The 24636-nt window shown below is 37.9% G+C and overlaps 1 protein-coding gene across 1 annotated transcript in view; it reads right to left on the reverse strand.

Annotated features, from left to right (window-relative positions):
* Positions 1-24636, reverse strand: part of LOC150086824 (F-box DNA helicase 1-like) — a 501907-nt gene that overhangs the window by 349498 nt on the left and 127773 nt on the right. Inside the window, exon 6 of the mRNA XM_090371598.1 lies at positions 19072-19191. Within this exon, the coding sequence (XP_090227724.1) occupies positions 19072-19191 (120 nt within the window). The remainder of the gene's footprint in view (positions 1-19071; positions 19192-24636) is intronic.

Below are 24636 nucleotides of genomic sequence, written 5' to 3' on the forward strand. Positions count from 1 at the left end.
TTGCTCAAATGCCCTATACAATTACCAAAATTCGACTTGAAAAATTGCCAATCAAATGCAATATAATAAAGTAAAATTAATTAAGTCATTTTTATTTGCTGATCCTATTTTAAAACTGTTTGTTTCTGTAACAGAAAATATGATCTTCAAATTGAGAGAGGTACTTGTCGTAAAAATTTTTCGTAATTTTTATATTCTTTCTACAAAATTAATCTAATAAGGTAAATTTTTACTTACTAAAAAACTAATAAATATATAGAATTATATTTTTACAATATAGTAGATACTGTCGGGATTCTGTCCTATCGGGATTTTGGGCCAGACTCCTTCACAAACATACAAGAACAGCAAAACATCCAGTTTCTCACAGAATTAACCTTAACTGACAATGACATATAGCAAATACAGTAAACCCCCTGCTATCTGCAGTATCTGTATTCGTGGTCGCTGATTTAATATAAAATGGAACCTAAAAGAATGTGAATTTTAAAGCACCGTGATCATTTTCCGCCATAAAAAACATGGGCGTGGCTAAAATTATCTTTCCCGGTCAAAGGGGTGATAAAATCGCGAACGTGGAAGTTTCTCACTAATCCTTGTTCAGTATGTGTTATGCGCTTGTCATGGAAGGTTTTGTCATTTGCTTTTAATTTATATGCTTATAAATTGAATAAATTTATCAATTTATAAATTTATATGCTTACAAAAGCGATAAATCTCCCGTTTTGCAGTGTAAAACAGACTTTTTCGAGTGTGTTAACGGAAGAAAGTTACTTTATTGTGGACAAGTTCTTTCTAACCTGTACAAAAACATGGCTACGAATAACAAGGGAAATGTGAAAATATCAAAGAAGGTGATGACATTAGCGAATAAAATTGAGTTATTAGACAAAATTTCTAATGGTAAAAGTGTCTCCAGTGGCAAAATATTATAAAATCAATGAATCAACGGTACGATCAATCAAGAAATCGGAAGAAAAAATCCGTCGTAGTGTCTGTGAAAACGTGCTAATTGCTTCAAAAATTTGCTCTGTAACTTGATGTTAAATTAGAAAAAATGGAAATGGCTTTAAATCTGTGGAAGGAAGACCGAAGTCAAAATAAAATTCCCTTAAGTTCCCTCATCATTTGTGAAAAGGAAAAATTCCTTTATCAACACTTTAGTGAAACTGGTGATAGCACTGGCGGGATACGTTTTTTAGCTAGCAAAGGCGCTTGTTTGAAAGATTTGTTTGAAATTTCTAATAAATATTACATTTAATATTAAATTGTTTCTTATTTTCATTTCGATGCCTTATGCTTGCATTTCACTATGTACTGTCTATGTACATAGTCATATTATGAAGGTACATATAATACATACATAGAAAGAATTTTTGACTAGTTTTCTTATATATTTCATACTTTGGAATGGAACCCCTTTATTACTATGGGAGCCATAACTCAGTATTCGAGTTTTCGGTATTTGAGGCATTTCTCAGGAACGTAACCCCCACGAATAGCGGGGGTTTACTGTACATGCAATTTCAACCACAGATGCAACTTACAAAATAAAGTAAACAATCAGCCAGTGTAATATTCAGCTTTGCCACATCGTTACCTTTCCAAACAGCTGTTATTTTCTCAGTGTCTCACCCACCCCTCACCTGTAACATCGGTAGTCCGGATTCCTCTAACCATGTCTGTACTTGTAGAGTAACACTGAGTCAGAAAAAATATGGTAGCACTCATAAAAAACTTTGTTTACTATAACTGGAGAATTTCTCTACAATATTGATGAGAAGTTATGAACGTTTCACATAAGTTAAGCACTAATGTCATTAGTTCTGTTTCTAGATCATAAATTAAACCAGAAATGTTAAATTATCTTTGCATGCTTGTGCCCATTATAGTTACAATACCACAGCATTCAGTTAAGTTTATGCACAGCAAGACCTATGCTTTGGCTATTGTAGTGATGTAAAAACCTTTCTTTTACACTATACATTTGGTGGAAAGTGGTGTGCTGATTAGAAAATTAATAATAATAAAATCTTGTTTCATACAAGCACCAAATTTTATAGTAGCATGATATAAGAATTTTAAAATAAAAATAAGAGCTAGCAGAACAGGGATGACCACACATGTTATCAGGGTAAAAACAATACATATATTATTGAAAATGAGTATTACATAAAAATTACATTTTTAAATAACATCCTCTGTGTGTGTGGGGGGGGGGGTATGGCTGTTTATTGGCGCACAAGCTGCTGTGGCTATAGTGCGCCTATTCATAGGAATGTTGAAAAAAAAAAAAAAAAATTAATATGAAACCAATTCAATTTCATTTCATCTCAGAAACTAATAGTCATTCATACATTGATATTTGTTTCAAATAACAGAAAAGTTCATTAATATTTGCGTCTTCACCAATGATACGATTTAATGTTATCCAATCTAGATTAGCCAGAGAATAAAATATTTAAGTTTGATGTTGTTGATAGTGTGGACAGTCAATCAAAATATGTTTGACTGTTAGATGTTCAGAGCAGTGTAGACATTGAGGAGAATCATCGCCTGTGAGTAGATGGAGGTGAGTCAGACGAGTATGCCCCATTCTAATCCATGTGAATACCACTTCCCGCTGAACTGTTTGAATGCATGAGTGCCCAAATTTTGGGTCCTGTTTAAATGGAAAAAGTTTATAATTTGTTTGTTTATGCCATAGCTCTATCCACTGTGCATGGTATGCTGTTTGAATTATGATATTATAATCAGAAGCGGCAATGAAGACAGAAGTTAAGTCTAAGGTTGATGGATTTTTAGCATAAATATCAGCCAGTTCATTCCCTTTAATGCTTGAATGTGCTGGAATCCAGCAAAGTTCACTTGTTGCTCACGATCTTCAATTTTCAACAGCAAATTCCAGATTTGATTTAAAACAGGGTGATCCTTATGAGAGGGATTCTGCATTACTCTAATTGAGCTGAGAGAGTTGGTGTAAACTAAATATTTTGCAGATGGGTGAAGAGTCAAATTTTCTAGAGCTTCATCATCATCATCATCATCATCATCAGCCATTTTCAATCCACTGCAGGATGAAGGCCTCTCCAGCAACTTTCCAGTTCCTTCTGTTTCGAGCACTGGCCATCCATTTACTACCCACAAAAACTCATGAATTTCATCTATCCATCTCCGCCTTTGTATTCCAGGTTTTCTTCTAGCTCCTCTTGGATACCATTCTGTTATTTTCTTAGTCCATCTGTCATCATGTCTTCGAGCTATGTGTCCTGCCCAAGACCATTTTAGTTCTTTAGTTTTGATAAGAATGTCCTTTACTTGAGTTTGCTGCCTAATCCATATGTTTCTCTTCTTATCTAACAGTCTGATTCCCAATATAATTCCTTCCATTCTTCGCTGTGTAGTTTTCAGCTTCTATTCCATTCTTTTGGTGAGTGCCCAAGTTTCACTTCCATAAGTCATGGTGGGGAGTATACATTGGTTCATTATTTTACGTTTCAGACAAACTGGGATATTGCTCTTCAGTATGTGACTATATTTCCTGAATGCTATCCAATCAAAATTTATTCATCTCTTGACTTCCAGCCATTTATCATTATTACAGCTAATAACTTGTCCCAGATAAGTATATGACTCCACCTTTTCAATTACTGCTCCTTCAAACATTATTTCCCTTTCTGTGGCATACTTGTTCATCATTACTTTTGTTTTAGCCATATTCATCTTTAGTCCAAAATCCTTACTAACTGTGCATAACTGATTAAGATTTTCCTCTAATTCTTTGGGATCGTGACTTATGACCACAATGTCATCTGCAAATCGTAAATGGTTTAGGTACTCTCTGTTCACATTGACTCCTTTCTGCGACCAGTCTAATCTTCTGAAAGCTTCCTCAAGGGCAGCAGTAAACAGCTTCGGAGATATTGTGTCTCCTTGTCGAACTCCTTTCTCAATTTTAAATTTCCTACTGTCTTTGTCTAGTCTAATAAAGGAGGTAGCACTCTCATATATTTTCTTCAAAATCATAATATATGGGGTATCTATGCCTTGTCTTTGCAGTACCCGAAACATTGCCTTATGCTGTATGAAGTCAAATGCCTTTTCATAATCCACAAATGCCAGGCATAATGGTGTTTTATATTCATTTGCTTTCTCCATTAGCTGTGATATTGAAGGTGATCCATAGTTGCTTATTGTATTCTAGAGCTTATTGTATTGCAAATAGTTCTGCTGAAAAGTTGCTGTACTTAGGTGGAACAGAAGCTGATATGAAAGCTGAGGGAAACACTGCTGCTGCTCCAAAAGTTGAATGAGATTTGGAACCATCGGTATATATCGGTAAGAAGTCAAAATAGTTTTGAATATGGCTAGCATGGAGTTGCTGCACATTCAGTCAGTATACGATTCTTTCTCCATTGGAGAAAATAAGTATCACAGGTCGGTTGAGGAAAGGAAGTCCATGGTGGGTGAGAATAATTCTTTATGCCTACTGCGGAGAGGAACATTCCAATTTTGTGATATTTTAAGGAGCTGTAGGCCTGCTAGTCATATTTTATATGGTTTATTTCTATAGAAAGTGTGAAATGTTGGATTAAAGAGGTATGGCTGAATGGGGTGCGGAGAACAATTTTGTATTTTGACTGCACATTAAAGTAGTAACATTTTTCTGCGGAGGTACAGAGGGGGCTCATGGGCTTCAATATATAGACTATAGGTTGGAGATGTCCTATAAGCACCAAGAGCAATTCACAGCACATTGTGTTAGCATTAGCATTAGTAGAGGCATATGATGCAAGAAAGCAAGCTTATTCAGCATCAGCCAAAAAAAAAAAAAAAAACACACAACTCCCATTTCACCCCTCCGTTCGCTCGAAATACCTGTCCAGTTGAGCCTTAAATTTGTTTAGGCTATCAACTTCAACAACAAGTGATGGAAGTCGGTTCCACCAACCAACCACCCGCTGGCCAAAGGCAAATTTCCGCACATCTATCCGACATACGACCTTCCTCAATTTGAATTTATGCCCTCTGAGCTGATTATTCTGAGCAAGATGAAGAATCCCATTGGCATTGAGCATGCTCAAACCATTCATAACCTTATACACCTCTATCAGATCACCTCGCCGGTGCCTAGTCTCCAGACTCTGTAATTTGCAAAACTTAAGCCTTTCTTCGTAAGAGCAACCCTTTGTTCCATTCACTAATCTTGTTGCCCTTCTCTGTACCCGTTCCAGCAGCTCTACATCCTTCTTGAAATGAGGCCTCCAGACCTGTATACAGTACTCAAGATGTGGCCTAACCATTGCCTTATACAAGGGAATAATCACCTCCTTATCCCTGCTAGAAAAATTCCTGTATATCATTGACAAGACACCATGAGCTACTCTTGCAGCTCGTCTGCACTGCTCAGAGAACTTCATATCTGCCTGCACAATTACCCCCAGGTCCTTTTCATTCTCCACCACTGTCAGTGTAGTACCGCAGAGTTGATACGTTGCTCAGGGGTTACTGTTTCCCATATGTAGTACTTTACATTTGTCAATGTTAAACTTCATTTGCCACCTCTCAGCCCATCTGTTCAACCTTTCCAGATCCTGTTGCAGCAGCATAGCGTCAGTGGTGTCCTTAACAACCCTGCCAACCTTTGTATCATCTGCAAACTTGGACATTAAACTTGATATCCCATCATCAATATCATTCATAAACACCGAAAACAACAACGGACCCAACACTGAACCTTGAGGAACTCCACTAATAACATTAGTCCACGTTAAGCAGTGTCCATTGATTACCACTCTCTGTCTTCTGCCACTCAACCATCCCCTTATCCATAGCAGCAATTTGCCTCCAATGCCACACTGCTCCAATTTGTGCAGCAGTCTTCCATGTGCAACAGTATCAAAAGCCTTTCTAAGATCCAAATATATAATATCAAAGTTATTCCCTGCATCCAGTTCTTTTGTGACTACATCATAGTATCCAATCAAATTGGTCAGGCAAGACCTGCCCTTAACAAAACCATGCTGCGTCTGAGCTATAACTGAATTCTTGTCTAGATGATCCTGCAGTGCTTCTTTAACCAGTGCCTCCATTAATTTACTGGGAACAGAAGTTAAACTAACAGGTCTATAATTACTTGTGTCAGCCTTTGATCCTCCTTTGTGAATTGGGGTTACATTTGCACATCTCCAGTCTATGGGTACCTCCCCCCTGAGTCCAAAGAAGCTCTCATAATTATGGCTAGGGGTTTGCTTACTTCCTTTGCTGCCTCCTTTTTAGCATTAGCATTAGTAGAGGCATTTGATGTAAGAAAGCACGCTTATGGGTGCGAGGGTGCGAGGTTGGCCTGTGCAGACATTGCTCCTTAAAGCTCTTCAAACAGAGAAGTTTTTCCTGATTTATTTTCTGCTTTATTAGTTTTAATTGTCATATTAACTTATTTTCTAGAGTAGCTTTATATTCCTAGTTACGATACTTAGTTTAAAGTTTAAATTAGATAGAGATTTCGTAGATATTACTTAGTATCGGTAACGGTATCAAATCCACGTGTCACAAATTGAACGAGAGGTCTTTTAACCAAATTTAGTCGATTTATTAACCAATTGTTATATCAAATTATCTTCTATAAGTAGATTATAGACCTAGTCAGGATCCTTAGTTTATTCTAAATTGAGATAGCGAGATTTCGAAGCTAATCAATACTTACGAGTCCGTAGAAATACCGTTCGTGAATTCCCGCCATTTTTACACGATAGCATAAGCTTAGTGTAGTATACTGCATAATATAATATTGTCAATTAATCAGTAAATCTATTAATCTTGATAAACTTTATTGTCAGTTAAATTGTATTTTTAACTCTATATATATATAACGACTTAATCGTAACAAATAAGTAATACATAACTATAGTGGTACACGTGATACGGAAGTTGTATAAAGGGAACTCGTAGAAAACACTAGATACCGAAAAAAAAAAAAAAAAAAAAAATATATATATATATATATATATATATATATATATATATATATATATAACATAACTGTTTTGGGATATAACTTAAGGATTTAATTTTTGTTTTAAATTTTATTGAATTATATTGGAATCATGACTCTGACCAGAGCAGCAAAGCAAAAGGCTCAAGCTAATGGGAGTGCTGTGGTTCAGGGGAGAACTGAGGGGGGCAGTTGCCCTCTGAATCACAGTCTATTAAAATGCACTGTTTGCTTGATGTTTGCGGAGCAGTCGGGTACGGGACATGATACTGCCAAGGGGGATGTCTTTGTGTGTGCACGATGTAAGGAGTGCAAGGAAATCAGGCGACAACTCAGCGTTGTTATGGGCCTTTATGAGACCTTGAAGGACAGGGTGGATGCCCTCGAAGGAAATAAATTGAGGGGCCCATCAAGCTCTCAGCTGCCCACATCAACGCCAGAGCTTGCACTTGGTCATCAGGCAACACAGGGGCAGCCCCCTAGGCAGAATGCGCTGGTCCCACAGGAACTAGTAGTTGTTGGTGACTCTATTGTCAGGGAAACGGGGAACATGCTTTGTAAAAAGGATAGGTGGAATAGGACCAGGGTATGTCTGCCAGGGGCAAAGGTTGATGATGTTGTAGAGCGGATATCATCTTTTAAGGGCACAAAAGGTGATATAGTTGTACACGTTGGCACTAATGATATTAAGAGTAGGAGACCGGCGGAATTACTTAGCAAGTACAGGTCACTGTTGAAAAAAAGCCGTGAATTAGGGTTGAACTTGAAAGTGTCTGCAATTCTGCCCAGACACGATAGGAGGGAGTATATGATGAGAGCCTTGTCGATCAATTCGGCCCTGGAGGGATTGTGCAAGGCTCAAGGGGTAGAATTTTTTTCAGCCTGGACTGTACTTGTTAACAGGAGAGATTGCTTCTACAGGGATGGGATACACTTAAACAGAAAGGGTGCAAGAATTTTTGCTGATGCTGTCGAGGCAGTGTTAGGTGGGTCGGAAAACTGCTAGTTGGGGGGGATACAAGGACTAATAGATTAACAGTAGCCACTGGCAGAGGTGGAAGTGATTCTTGCACTGCTTCTATTCAAATGAGCAGAAGTCTGAAAAACAAGATGCAGGATATTTCAGAGACTGCTGGTAGTCATTGCGTTACAAGTAAACACATGGGTTGTGTTAGGGTAGCTAAGAATAGAAACAGGTGCATGTATACCTGCGTGTACACCAATGCTAGGAGTTTGGTAAATAAATTTGATGAATTTGAGGTATTGCTCAAAACATCAAAGGCAGATATTGTTGGGATATCAGAGACGTGGTGTCACACAGATATAAGTAATGCGGAACTGGAATTTGGGGAATACAATGTATATAGAAAGGATAGACAGGACAGGAGGGGAGGAGGGGTTATGCTATTAATTAAGAAACACAAAGTCAAAGGAAGTGAAGCCAGTTGACATCGCTGGACAGGGCAGTGTCGAGTCAGTTTGGTGTGACATAAGCATAGGGAAATCAAAATTGAGAGTAGGAGTGTGCTATAGGCCTAATGACTCTGATGAGTATAATAAGGAACTGTACAGGGAAATAGAGTGGGCCAGTAAATCAGAGAGTCTTATAATGGGGGATTTTAATTTCCCAGATATTGACTGGAATTTGTGGGTTGGTCACTCGCACACTAGCAAGGCTTTTGTGGATTTATTGGATGATTGTTTTCTACATCAGCATGTTCGTGAGGCAACAAGAGGGAGCAATACTCTTGATCTGATTATCAGTAGTGATTCTTCATGCATCACGAACCTGCAGATAAATGAACCACTAGGTGGCAGTGATCACAGTGTGTTGAAGTGGGATTTACTCAAGGAGGTAACTACCATCAGAGGTAAAGGGAAGGGTTTTTGTTTTCGTAAAGGCGACTATGATGGTCTGAGACAGTATTTAAATTCTATACAGTGGGACCAACTGATGATGTTACCAACAGCAAACTGAAAATGGGAAGCATTCAAGGAACTAATCTTGGTGGCTACCAGGCTTTACATACCAACTAAGAAATATTGTTCAAGGTTTAGGCCTAAATGGTTGTCAGATGGACTAATGAGACATGTGGCAGAGAAGAAAAATGCATGGGATACATACAAATTAATGGGTGACATGGAAGCCTATGATAGATATAAGTTGGTCTGTAACCAAGTCACAAAGGAGATTAGGCAGGCAAAGGCAGACTACGAAAAATCCTTGGCAAAGGATGCAAAGAAAAACAGAAAGGAGTTCTTTACATACTTGAACTCGAGAAGGAAAGGGATGAATCAGATTGGTCCACTGGATATTGATGGTTCAACAGTTGAGGATCCTGCTCAGGTGGCTAACAATCTAAACGAGTATTTTGCATCTACATTCACGCATGAGGAGTTATTCAGGAAGGAGAATGATGTAGGTAAAGTAAACATTGGCAGTGAGCTGGATGATTTTGTAATAACTGAGAGGAAAGTGGAGGAGAGATTGTTGAGGATAAACATAAAAAAGGCACCTGGGGTGGATGGGATCTATCCAGTTATATTAAAGGAGGCAGCAAAGGAAGTATGCAAACCCCTAGCCATAATTATGAGAGCTTCTTTGGACTCAGGGGAGGTACCCATAGACTGGAGATGTGCAAATGTAACCCCAATTCACAAAGGAGGATCAAAGGCTGACACAAGTAATTATAGACCTGTTAGTTTAACTTCTGTTCCAGGGAAATTAATGGAGGCACTGGTTAAAGAAGCACTGCAGGATCATCTAGACAAGAATTCCGTTATAGCTCAGACGCAGCATGGTTTTGTTAAGGGCAGGTCTTGCCTGACCAATTTGATTGGATACTATGATGTAGTCACAAAAGAACTGGATGCAGGGAATAACTTTGATATTATATATTTGGATCTTAGAAAGGCTTTTGATACTGTTGCACATGGAAGACTGCTGCACAAATTGGAGCAGTGTGGCATTGGAGGCAAATTGCTGCTATGGATAAGGGGATGGTTGAGTGGCAGAAGACAGAGAGTGGTAATCAATGGACACTGCTCAACGTGGACTAATGTTATTAGTGGAGTTCCTCAAGGTTCAGTGTTGGGTCCATTGTTGTTTTCGGTGTTTATGAATGAGCTACTCTTGCAGCCCGTCTGCACTGCTCAGAGAACTTCATATCTGCCTGAACAACCACCCCCAAGTCCCTTTCATTCTCTACCACTGTCAGTGTAGTACCACAGAGTTGATACGTTGCTCTGGGGTTGCTGTTTCCCATGTGTAGTACTTTACATTTGTCAATGTTAAACTTCATTTGCCACCTCTCAGCCCATCTGCTCAACCTTTCCAGATCCTGTTGCAGCAGCATAGTGTCAGTAGTGTCCTTGACAACCCTGCCAACCTTTGTATCGTCTACAAACTTGGACATTAAGCTTGATATACCATCATCAATATCATTTATAAATACAGAAAACAATAATGGACCCAACACTGAGCCCTGAGGGACTCCACTAATAACATTAGTCCACGATGAGCAGTGTCCATTGATTACCACTCTCTGTCTTCTCCCCCTCAACCACCCCTTTATCCATAGCAGCAATTTGCCTCCAATGTCACACTGCTCCAATTTGTGTAGCAGTCTTCCGTGTGCAACAATATCAAAAGCCTTTCTAAGATCCAAGTATATAATATCAAAGCTATTCCCTGCATCCAGTTCTTTTGTGACTACATCATGGTATCCAATCAGATTGGTCAGGCAAGACTTCCCCTTAACAAAACCATGCTGTGTCCGAGCTATAACTGAAGTCTTGTCTAAATGATCCTGCAGTGCTTCTTTAACCAGTGCCTCCATTAATTTTCCTGGAACAGACGTTAAGCTCACAGGTCTATAATTACTTGTGTCAGCCTTTGATCCTCCTTTGTGAATTGGGGTCACATTTTCACATTTCCAGTCTATGGGTACCTCCCCTGAGTCCAAGGAAGCTCTCATAATTATGGCTAAGGGTTTGCTTACTTCCTTTGCTGCCTTCTTTAATATAACTGGATAGATCCCATCCACCCCAGGTGCCTTTCTTGTGTTTATCTTCAACAGTTTCTCCTCCACTTTACTCCCAGTTATTTCAAGATTCTGTAGCTTACTGCTAGAGTTGAATACACCTCTGGCATTCCCCTCGCTGAATAACTCCTCATGTGTGAATGTCGATGCAAAATATTCATTTAGTTTGTTAGCTACCTGAGCAGGATCATCAACAGTTGACCCATCAATATCAAGTGGACCAATCTGATTCATCCCCTTCCTTCTAGAGTTTACATAAGTAAAGAACTCTTTGCTGTTTTTCTTTGCATCCCTTGCCAAGGATTTCTCGTAATCTGCCTTCGCCTGCCTAACCTCCTTTGTAACTTGGTTGCATATCAACTTGTATCTATCATAGGCTTCTGTGTCATGTGTTAATTTGTAAGTATCCCCATGCATTTTTCTTCTCTGCCATATGCCTCATTAGTTCATCTGACATCCATTTTGGCCTAAACCTTGAACAATATTTCTTGGTTGGTATGTAAAGCCTAGTAGCTTCCAAGATAAGTTCTTTGAATGCTTCCAATTTTGAATTTGCTGTTGGTAACATCATCAGTTGGTCCCACTGTATAGAATTTAAATACTGTCTCAGTCCATCGTAGTCGCCTTTATGGAAGCAATAACACTTCCCTTTACCCCTAATGGTAGTTACCTCTTTGAGTAAATCCCACTTCAGCACACTGTGATCACTGCCACCTAGTGGTTCATTTATCTGCAGATTCTTAATGCATGAAGAATCACTGCTGATAATCAAATGAAGAGTATTACTCCCTCTAGTTGCCTCCCGAACATGCTGATGTAGAAAACAATCATCCAATAAATCCACAAAAGCCCTGCTAGTGTGTGAGTGACCAGCCCCCAAATTCCAGTCAATATCTGGGAAAATGTTTAGATTGGACTGCAGGAAGTTTTATTTTAGCCAGCGAGTTATAAATTACTGGAATAAGTTGCCTTCATGGGTGGTAGAGGCCGACAGTTTGGGGAAATTCAAAGGTCATCTGGATAGTACTTTCGGATAGGGAAGCGCATAGGATGATAGGATTCATTTCCTTTTTATTTATTTTTTATTTTATTATTATTTTTTTTTATTTATTAATTATTATTATTTAGTTATTTATTTATTTTTTGTTTTTATCATTGTTTTGTTCGGATTTTTTTTTTTTTTTGGCTGGTGCAGCATAAGCCATAGGCTTTCTTGCACCATACGGCCGTTACTAATACTAATACTAATACTAAATTAAAATCTCCCATTATAAGACTCTCTGATTTACTGGCCCACTCTATTTCCCTGTACAGTTTCTTATTATACTCATCAGAGTCATTAGGCCTATAGCACACTCCTACTCTCAATTTTGATCTCCCAATGCTTATGTCACACCAAACTGACTCAACAGTGCACTGTCCAGCGATGTCGACTGGCTTCACTTCCTTGGTTTTTATGTGTTTCTTAACTAATAGCATAACCCCTCCCCCCTTCCTATCCTGTCTGTAGACGTTGTACTCCCTAAATTCCAGTTCTGCATCCCTTATATCTGTGTGACACCACGTCTCTGACATCCCAACAATATCTGCCTTTGATGTTTTGAGCAATACTTCAAATTCATCAAATTTATTTACTAAACTCCTAGTACTGGTGTACACGCAAGTATGCCTGCACCTGTTTCTATTCTTAGCTACCCTAACACAACCCATGTGTTTACTTGTACCGCAATGGCTCCCAGCAGTCTCTGAAATATCATGCATCTTGTTTTTCAGGCTTCTGCTCATTCTAATAGAAGCAGTGCAAGAATCTCTTTCACGTCTGCCAGTGGCTACTGTCAATCTATTGGTCTTTGTCTCCCCCCAAGCTAGCAGTTTTCTGACCCACCTAACACTGCCTCGATAGCATCAGCAAATATTCTTGCACCCTTTCTATTTAAGTGTATCCCATCCCTGTATAAGCAATCTCTCCTGTTAACAAGTACAGTCCAGGCTGAAAAAAATTCTACCCCTTGAGCCTTGCACAATCTTTCCAGGGCCGAATTGATCGACAAGGCTCTCATCATATACTCCCTCCTATCGTGTCTGGGCAGAATTGCAGACACTTTCAAATTCAACCCTAATTCACGGCTTTTTTTCAACAGTGACCTGTACTTGCTAAGTAATTCCGCCGGTCTCCTACTCTTAATATCATTAGTGCCAACGTGTACAACTATATCACCTTTTGTGCCCTTAAAAGATGATATCCGCTTTACAACGTCATCAACCTTTGCCCCTGGCAGACATACCCTGGTCCTATTCCACCTATCCTTTTTACAAAGCATGTTCCCCGCTTCCCTGACAATAGAGTCACCAACAACTACTAGTTCCTGTGGGACCAGCGCATTCTGCCTAGGGGGGCTGCCCCTGTGTTGCCTGATGACCAAGTGCAAGCTCTGGCTTTGATGTGGGCGGCTGAGAGCTTGATGGGCCCCTCAATTTATTTCCTTCGAGGGCATCCACCCTGTCCTTCAAGCTCTCATAAAGGCCCATAACAACGCTGAGTTGTCGCCTGATTTCCTTGCACTCCTTACATCGTGCACACACAAAGACATCCCCCTTGGCAGTATCATGTCCCGTACCCGATGCTCCGCAAACATCAAGCAAACAGTGCATTTTAAAAGACTGTGATTCAGAGGGCAACTGCCCCCCTCAGTTCTCCCCTGAACCACAGCACTCCCATTAGCTCTAGCCTTTTGCTTTGCTGCTCTGGTCTGAGTCATGATTCCGATTTAATTCAATAAAATTTCAAAACAAAATTAAATCCTTAAGTTATATCCCAAAACAGTTAACGCTATATTTATTTTTTCGGTATCTAGTGTTTTCTACGAGTTCCCTTTATATAACTTCCGTATCACGTGTACCACTATAGTTATGTATTAATTATTTGTTACGATTAAGTCGTTATATATATATATATATATATAGAGTTAAAAGTACAATTTAATTGACAATAAAGTTTATCAAGATTAATAGATTTACTGGATCGATCCTGTACGTGTTGTACAGGATCGAGCCAATAATACACTCTTTCGGGCAGAATCATAAACTGGGGCACCATAATCCAAATGGGATCTAATTAGTGGTCTATATATGAGCGGCAAAGTTGTACGATCTGCTCCCCAAGACAGGGCAGATAAAGCTCTTAGCATGTTCAGCTTTTTCAGACAGGTAGTACATATTAATGTGCTCAAAGAAGTTTAACTTGCTGTCAAGGATCAATCCCAAGAATCTGACATTGTTGGCATTCAGAATGGTGGAATTTGATATCCAAATTTACGTTGATTGCAAAAGTGGATCGCAACTGTTTTCTGATGGGAAAGACGATATCCACTGAACTCAGCCCACTTTTGTACTTTATTGAGGGACATCTACAATTGCCGCTCAATAGATCCCATGTTCTGAGAATGGCAAGAAATAGAGAGATTATCAGCATAAAGATACGCCTCCACAGTATTTGGGAGTTCTTTTGTAATAGAATCAATTCTAAGGGCAAATAGGGTTGCACTCAATACAGACCCCTGTGGTACTCCTTCTTCCTGCGAGAATGTAGAAGAAAAGAAGTGTTGGTATCGAACCTGGAAAGAGTGGGTCTGGAGGAAGTTCCTAATAAATATAGGCAAGTTGCCTTGTAGACCAAGATTATGAAGGTCACTGTGACCTTCATAATCTTGGTCTAACCTGGTGTATGGTGAATACCATACACCAGGTAGTATCAAATGCTTCCTCTTTATTGATGGAGACCATAACAAGGTGTTCATTTTTCACAAAGGCATTGCAAATTTCAGATTCAGCCTTAATCATCAGATCTAAGGAGGACCTGTTTTTGCGAAAGCTATGTTTACAATTGCTCAGTAGATGTTGAGTTTCAATTATTCAAGTGAGTCGACTGTGGATCATTTTTTCAAGAATTTTACCAAGGCAACTTGACAGAGAGAGATTGACCTGTAACTATTAGTACTGGAGGGATCTTTTCCTGGTTTCAAAAAGGCCAAAACTGTAGCATGGTGCCAAGAGGTTGGATAAATATTTTCCAGGAAGATCTGGTTAAAGACGACTAGCAGCAGTTATAAGTTTTTGTCATCGAGATGCTGCAGCATGACATAACATATGCCATCTGGCCCAGCGGCACTGTTTCGTGTTGTTCTGATGGCCTGTAAAAAGTTCACAATATTGAAGAGGCTGATTATACGGAAGTGATAGTGAAGTTCTAAAGTTGATGGGTCTCTGTTCGGTGACAGTCTTAATTTGTTGGAAATTGGGAGTGTAGTTTGATGCAGCTGAGACTTGGGCAAAGGTTTTGCCTAAGGCATTCGTTATATCTAGAGGAGCAGACAGTACTTGCCCATTGCAAGAAAGAATTAGAGAAGGGATGACTGGAAACTTCCCAAAAAGCTGCCCGATTTTCTTCCATATTAATCTGGAGTCGGTGTTTCTATTGATAGTACATGCAAACCTAGTCCAAGAATCTTTCTTGGCTTACCTTTGAATGAACCGCACTTTTGCCCTTAGCTTCTTGTAGCTAATTAGATTAGCTGCAGTTGGAGATCGACGGAATAAATTGAATGCTTTATTTTTTTCCTTCTTTGCTTTCGCACACTCTTCGTTCCACCAGTGGTTGAAGTGCCGTCGGGTTGGGGGATTTGATAATGGAATTGAGTATTTAGCTGCAACTAAAAGATGGGATGTGATATAATCAGTTACTTTATCTATAGGCTGTAGCTGAATAGTTCTTTTTGTCCACAGTGATTGCTGACTGAATTTGGGCCCAACTGGCTTTAGAAAATTTCCATTTCCTGAAGGGTTGGTCTAATGGTGGTTGTGTAGTGAGCAAGTTACAAACAATTGGAAAATGGTCACTGTCCATGGGATCATCCAGAGCAGACCATTGAATGACTGGAAACAATATCAGGGAACAAATCGAGAGGTCAATATTACAGAAGTCTGTCCAGTAGGTAACTGTATATGGGTATGTGTGCACCACTATTAAGAATGGTGAGGTTTTGTTTGTCTAATAGAGTTTCGATCAGTCGGCCTTGTCTATCTAACTTAAAGGATCCCCATAAAGGATGGTGGCCATTGAAAACCCCTAGCAAGCAGACAGGGGAGAGAGTAGCTGTATTAAAAATTCTTCAAAATCATTATAAGAGTAGGTATAATTTGGTGGGAGTTAGACTGAGACTAGTGTAAACGCAATCTGAGTAATCAGACACACAGAAACGGCTTCAATTTGGGTTTGGAGAATGATTTGGCTAACAGGGATCTTTGATCAAAATAGCTACACTATTTTGAACACCACTTAATCGAAATAGCTACACCACCACCACCACGAGCAGAATCGGATGTATTCCGATCTCTTCGTTACATTGAGTAGTTTTTTTATGGAAACAGAAATTTTAGGAGTTAAATAGGTTTCCAGCAGACAGGAAACCCAATGGAGAGTGGCATCTAATTAAGTACTGAATGTTGTCAATGTTGCCACGAAAGCCTCTACAATTCCAGTGTAAAATGAAAGGCATTATTTGAATTTAGAAGAAGATGTACCGTGGCTGTCTTATGGCGTTCTGGCTTTGGTTTGTCTCTCTTTGGAAAGGTAGGAAGACCGGTATCCATATCTTCTTCTTCTTCTACAAATATTTCCAGAATCAGATTTTCCTGTTTGGATGAGTACTCTGCATCCATCGATGTGTCCTGAATAATCTTTTTTGAAGTCAAACCTGGATTATTTGAAGTAGTAACAATCACTGGTGGAGGAGGAGATTTTACTGGTAACGTAAGAGGCGTATTACTTGCTTGGTCTGAGTTCTTCAGGGCATTGGACCGTTGCTGAAAGAGGACAGCTCGAGCCCAGTCAGAGATTGATATGTTAGATGGAATGGTAACATCAGTTTGTGTGGCTATTGTTTGATATTTTTTTGCAATATTGGCATAGGTAAGGTTAGGTATACTGGGTTCAAATAATTTTATTGCATCCTGATAACTAACTTTGTTTTCAACTTTGTATGTCACAATTTTTTTCTCCATTTTCCACCTCTCACATGTCTTAGAGTGCGGAGATGGGGGAAACCCCTGGTGCCGTCAGACAACTAACACATGTTAAAGTAAGCAGGATGGTTACCTTTGCAGTCGGGACAGGTCATTTCTTTCGCTGAACAATCACTTTGAATGTGATCGGAGGATCCACAGTTGGGACAAGCTGGGTTCCCTCTACATGCCGTTTGAGAGTGGCCATACTTTTGGCATTTATAGCATCTCAACGGATTAGGAATGTAAGGACGAATGCAACAAAGTAGATATCCTGCTTTTACCGATGAGGGTAGATTTAGACTGTTAAAGGTGAGAATGATATTTCTGGTGGGTTTGAGTATATTGTCCTTTTTAATCATAATTCTTTTCATAGCAATTACTTTTTGTTCCTGAAGCTCTTCTATAATTTCTTCCTCTGTCACATTCAAAAAGTCCCAATTAGATATAACACCCTTAGATGTATTTAGGGTTGCATGGGGAGTTACTTTCACTGGAATTTTAGCACAGTTTATCATTTGTAAGAGTTTTTCAGAATGCCTGCAGTTGACAATTTCTACAAGTAAGTCCCCTGATTGCAGTTTCTTAACCATCTTGGGAGGCCCTGCAAAACTTTCCAAATGTTTTTGAATTAGAAAGGGGGATAGCTTACTAAGAGGCTGTTTTGATAATGAGCGCATTATTAAGAATGCAGAAAACTCGGTCGCAGAGGAAATGGTTTTTAAACTCTTTGGTTGGGACGAGTCATGCTAATTTTCTATCTCTGGCCGACAACTTGTCAGTTCTAAAGAGGGAAACATATTGTATTCCACGTTGGCTCCTTTTTGCCCTTGGCAGATGAACTTTTCTGCCAAGGTTACCAGCCCGCCATGGGGAGGCAGGAGCAGTGCCTGGTATGACCAAGTGAAATTAGTAGGGGTTAGTCTATTAACTATGAAAAATAAAGAAAGGTTACTTTCCTTCCTTGCACTCTACCAGTACTTTTCATAAAATAGCTGCTATTAAATAAAAGGATTTCTTATGGAGAGCAATGTAAAAGAGAGAACTAGAATTCACCTTTTAGAAAATCGCAGTGAAAGCACAAAGAGAAATTGCTCAGTCACAATCGCTTGGCACCTGGGGCCAAATAATATCCTATGTTCAACATCGAGAATGAACTATATGCTCTACCTCTAGCAATTTTCAGGTCGACTCGCACAAGTGCTCTTGGAGTGACGATAATGTGGTAACTATACATTAAGATGGCAGCAGGTTCGTTGATAGAAATGCAGAAAAGATGCAGATGACATTATTATTTAGAACATTTGAGTGCGGAGTCATGTTCGACAGAACCGGTTGAACATGCTTGTGGCTGGCCCTGCAAGTTATGATCCTTCCCCGGGGACCTTAAAAATAGACTATATGTTAAGGAAAGGGAGACACAACATAATCTCTGAATCTTTTAATATAATAAATAAAAGTTAAGTTAATTTAAAGTTGAAACTTGAAAAGATGCTAGCTAGTTGCTAGTTTAAAAAAAAAACAAAACCAGGTGGAATTACAGATGCCATTTTGGAACAGTACCTGTAGAAAAAGCAGAAAACAGCAGGCCTGGGTTTCAGAAGGATTTAAGCTAAGTACCATCCACTGCCATCTATGTAGGAAAACGTCACATTTATCAGCATATGCCATTCTCCTACACAGATGAGGTGGAAAAAGTGAAGTAGGACAGAGTGTACCATGTTCAAAATTATGGATGGGATTTCCATTCAATGAATTTTAATGATATACAAGACAAAAAAAAATAAGCAAAAGAATTGTGGTAACTCTAATTAGATAATAAGTTAGACAAAGAGAGCATCCCCCCCACCAACAAATGCGAGTTCCAGAAAGGAAAAACTGGTCAATCATTTGCAAAACACACTACAGAATGGCAACTTATTTCGAAAGCCTTAATTTTCAAACAAACAAAAAAGTAGATAAACCACTACTTACGTATATTTTATGATACTCTGCTGTCCTGTGATGTGCTTTTGTAGAACTGTAACTGATTGTGATGTGCATGACCAGTTGTTTTCAAACAGGTAGAGAGCATAAAATACTCTATAATGCAAGCTAGAAATAAATGTTACACAGAATTATTTTGATAGTATGAACCAGAGCTATAATGCTCAAAATGTTCTATGTTAATATCGATATTTGTAAAAGAATAAGCAGTTTACCTCAATATGATACGTAGAACACTTCCATATGACACTCTCCAGAAATTAAAATGAAAACAATTTAAAAAAAAAAAAAAAATCAAAAATCTTACATTATAGTAGGAAATAATTAAAAATCAATTTAAACCAATTAGAAATTTAAGTAAAAAATTAATTTAACGAAAAAATTTTAAAACAATTTTCCTTCCTGAAGCTGAGAACACTTTGACCATAAGTCGTGATCACAGGAATGAAAATTACCAAATAGGGGTGAGCATGAAACTTAAATAGGGATTATTTGTCTTCACGTATATGCGAAAAAGACCACAAATCAGAGATTAGATATGGCCGGCAAACATTAACAGAATTAAATTAATTTAATTTCAATGGTTTCTGCAATTAATAGTCTCGTATAATTATGTTGGACACTAAGTATTTTGGCCTCGTTAAATAAAAATGTATGTTTTTCATTAATGGCATGAATGGCTAATTCTGATGCTGCTGAACGAGAAGCACAAGCTGAGGTCGCATGTTGATTAACACGAAAATTCGGAGGAAACTGTGTAGAACCTTGGTAAGCCAAGTTGCAATCGCCGCAAGAAATGTATACCAGGTCATTTATTTGTGTTTCAAACGAGGAAAGAACTGAGCAATTGTTCAGTATAGTGTGTAATTTCCGTTTTGGCCTGGCTACAATTTTAAATTCGGTATCTTTAAAGAATCTGTTAAGTTGTTTATACCACTGTTCAACATATGGCACAGAAATAAAGTATTTTTGATACAGTCAGTCCTCGTATAACACGTGTTTACACTACACGAATTCGATCATACAAGATTTATAAATAGGGGAACGATCTCTTATATAACATGAACCGAATTCGCTTATGTATGATTTGCCTTTGTGTTTACAAGAAATGGCAGTCGAACGCAGAATCACCCCCAACGGAACGCAACATGATAGGAACGAAGAGAAGATTCTGAAAATGTATTTATGTTTTTTATATCAGTGAAGGGGAAACACATTTCACCATAATAATGTAAAAACCAACACAATTCCAGCTATTGGTATAATCGCAAATGCAATTAGATCGAGTTTACTACCAGTTTATAACAGATTCCACCAGCAGGAATGCAACTGGAAATTGTTTTTATTGTTTTATGGCAGTAACCCCTAGAAATGTGCTTTAGTAAAATGCGAGGTGTTAATAGTGATCTCTGCCTTTATGGTGTTGTTTATTCAGTTGATACACGTGCGCAGCTTTGTTTATGTATATCAAGCGTGTCTCCTCGTTTTGTAATTGTGCTTTATTCCATAAAAATGAGTAAAATACTTAAAAGGTGTGAAAAGGAAGGGTCCTGGTGAAGACACTGCAGATTCAGAGAGAAAAAGAAAAGCAATATCGATAAACAGAGGCGGACTGGATCAAAAATTCTTACCCGGGAAAATTTGTAGTGGCCTCGTACTAGCATTTATGGCCAAAATCACACCGGCCTCCGGCCCAACGGGGTTTCCCTGGTAAGGTTTATGGCCAGTCCGCCTCTATCGAGAAAAAATATGAAATTGTGAAACGCTTTGAGTGAAATGAAAGACCATGTGATACTGCACATGCTACAGGCCGAAATGAGGCAATGCCGAGAATTACAAAGAATGCAGAGGAAAAAACTTTCATAGCAGGAACAATTCAAAGTGTAATTAAAATCCATTAGATTAAGACAAAAAGAATTGGAAGAGATGGAAAAGCTATCATCTGTTTGGATAGAAAATCAAACCAAAAACAAGTTTGCTTACGATAGAAGCAAAATCATTAGCAATATTTTATTACGTAATAGTCGTAATAAAATACTTACGTATTTTATTACGATTATTTATTGCGTTTGGTAATGTTTTGGTTACAAATGTGTGTTCAATCTTGGGTGGTCGGCACCTAACCCTATTTTTCCCATAGGGCCTGTTGTTTATATTGCACGAGGGTTTCTAGGAACAATTATATCGTGCTATACGAGGACTGACTGTATTACTATTGTTGGTTGGTGTAGTTTTTTGTAGCCTATCCTTAGCCTGTACCCTAATACAGTTTATTGTAGCAAGGGAGAAACCCCTGTTTAAGAATCTACTGATTAATATTTGTATTTCTGAGCACAAAGCAGATTCCGTCGTTGAATATTTATAAGCATTGAGAAATTGATTAAAGATAATCGATCTTTTGTAGGTGAATGGGTGATAGCTGTTGTAATGCAGAAGCAAACCAGTGTTTGTAGTTTTATGATAGATGTTAAATTGGATTTTATTTGAGTCCTGAGTAAGTGTAAAATTTAGAACATTTAATGACTTAGTACCCGTATTCTTCCTTTTCAATGTGAATTTGAGTCTAGAATGAATATTATTAAATGCATGTAAAATGCCTTGGATAGAGGTACTATCAGTTATAACTAAAACATCATCTAAATACCTCCCATAGTATGTGATATGGGGGCAGAAAAGGCATCAAATGTATACGCTCAATCGTTGAGCGTATACATTTGATGCCTTTTCTACACCCATATCACGTATACATTTGTATATTTACATTTGAGTGTATACATTTTTTATTTGGTTTTTAGGAGCATTAGCAACTAAGGCCATATTGCTCCGGGGATATGTAGTGGTCATTCCCTGACCTTTCCACATCCTCTGTATCTGGTGGTCACGGGCTCAAACCACAGTCTAATCAAGAAGCGTGTGCTACACACCGCTGCTGCTCCTGCCCACCTGGCTACGGAGGTGCCTTGAGAGATAGATCTCCGACATTAAGCCGCTCAAAGCTTAATCCCAATTGCAAGCCAAAAATTTGTTTGTATACTTTGTCTTGAAAGGTAATATAGTAGTCTAATACAACTGAATCTAACTTATTAATATAATCAAGTTTATAGAGTATTATTGTATTAATAAGTTAGATTCAGTTGTATCATATGGCTTCACTTATCTTGAAGTAGACCCGGCGTTATTTACCAATTTGGTCAATCAATACAATAAAACGTTAACCATGTATCGAAAAAATGACTACATTACTATGGCTCGGTTAAAGGAATTGAAGGCCAGAACATACAATATTCCTGCATTTTTCGGTCAGGTAAAATTACATAAGACCGGATTTCCTATTCAGACAAATGTTTCCTACAGAAACTTGGCATTTTCATCCTTGGCCACACATGTATATAGCATTATAAAACCCTTTAGACAAGTGATACAATTTGGGATTAAGAACTAGGATACATTATTTAATAACCTTAAGAACTGTAGACTTGGCGATAATGATAATTTATTCTCACTAGATGTTACCTCGTTATATATATGAATGCAAACATTCAATACACATTAGATATTCTTTGGGATAGGTTAAATAATAACTCTATACCAATTAATTATATGAAGATTCCTATAAAAGAAATTTTTAACTTTATTAAACTCTTAGTTGAGGCCAACTATATCACCTTTCGAGACAAAGTATACAAACAAATTTTTGGTTTGCCAATAGGCTTGAGTCTAAGCAGCTTAATTTCAGAGATGTATCTCTCAACGATTGAGTGTATACATTTGCCACCTTTTCTATCACAGACTATGGGAGGTATTTAGATGATGTTGTAGTTATTACTTATAGCAGCACTATCCAAACATTTTACATGCTTTTAATAATATTAATTCTAGACTCAAATTTACATTGGAAAGGGAGAATACGGATACTAAGTCATTAAATTTTCTAAATTTCACACTTACTCGGGACTCAAATAAAATCCAAGTTAACATCTATTGTAAACCTACAAACACTGATATGCTTCTGCATTACAACAGCTATCACCTGTTCACCTACAAAAGATCGATTATCTTTAATCAATTTCTCAATGCTTATAAATATTTAACGACGGAATCTGCTTTGTGCTCAGAAATACAAATATTAACCAGCAGATTCTTAAACAGGGGTTACTCCCTTGCTACAATAAACCGAATTAGGGTGCAAGCTAAGGATAGGCTACAAAAACCTACACCAACCAACAATAGTAATATGAAAAAATACTTTATCTCTGTCCCATATGTTGAAAAGTGGTATAAACAACTTAACAGATTCATTAAAGATACCGAATTTAAAATTGTAGCCAGGCCAATACGGAAATTACACACTATACTGAACAACTGCTCAGTCCTATTCTCATTTGCAACACAAATAAATGACCTGGTATACATTTCTTGCGGTGATTGCGACTTGTCTTACCAAGGTTCTACGTGGTTTCCTCTGAATTTTCGTGTTAATCAACATGCGACCTCAGTTCGTGCTTCTCGTTTAGCAACGTCAGAATTAGCCTTTCATACTGTTAATGAAAAACATACTTTTTTATTTAACGAGGCCAAAATACTTAGTGTCCAACATAATTATACAAGACTATTAATTGCAGAAACCGTTGAAATTAAATTACATGAGAATTCTGTTAATGTTCGTCGGCCACATCTAATCTCCGATTCGTGGTCTTTTTCATGCATGCATGCATGAAGAGAAATATTCCCTATTTAAAGTTTCACGCTCACTCCTATTCGGTAATTTTCATTCCTGTGATCACGACATACGGTCGAAAAGCGTTCTCAGCTTCAGGAAGGAAAATCGTTTTGAAATATTTTTTTTGTTAAATTAATTTATTACTTAATTTTTAATTGCGTTAAATAATAAAATTTACTATTAATTGTGTTCAATTGATTTTTAATTATTACTTACTGTAATGTAAGATTTTCGATTTTTTTAATTGTTTTCGTTTTAATTTCTGGAGAGTATCATATGGAAGTGTTCTACATATTACATTGAGATAAACTTCTCTTATTCTTTTACAGAATTATTTTAAAACACTTTATAGAGCAATTATCATAAAACAGTATGGTGTTCTACAATATATTATACAAGGTGGCCAAAAATTAACTTTACAACTTTCATTTCAAATAATTCCTATAACAAACACAAAACAAAAAATATCTTAACATAAATGCTTTTGGACCTTGCAATTATTTGTAGAATATAATGTTGGCCAAATGGCCGCCTCTTGCTGCCACACAAATGTGAGCTCTTTCAAGAGCATTTCTCATAACATTTACACAAATTTCAGGAGATATTTCAACTATTGCTCCTCAAATATTGTTCTTTAGTTGTTCAATCAACGTGGCTTGTTGGCATAGACACGTTTTTTAAGATAACCTTACAGAAAAAAAGTCTGCAGCAGTTAAATCTAGCAATCTTGGCAGCCAGTCGATGTTCGACTGGCTGCTTCAAAATTTCGATTGTGGCTCGTGCTGTGTGACATGTAGCGCCATCTTGCTAAAACTGTTTTCCAAACTCAGTTC

This window comes from Mastigoproctus giganteus, chromosome 4 (assembly GCF_048544385.1).
Source record: "Mastigoproctus giganteus isolate SK-2022 chromosome 4, ASM4854438v1, whole genome shotgun sequence".
NCBI classification, from domain to species: Eukaryota; Metazoa; Arthropoda; class Arachnida; order Uropygi; family Thelyphonidae; genus Mastigoproctus; species Mastigoproctus giganteus.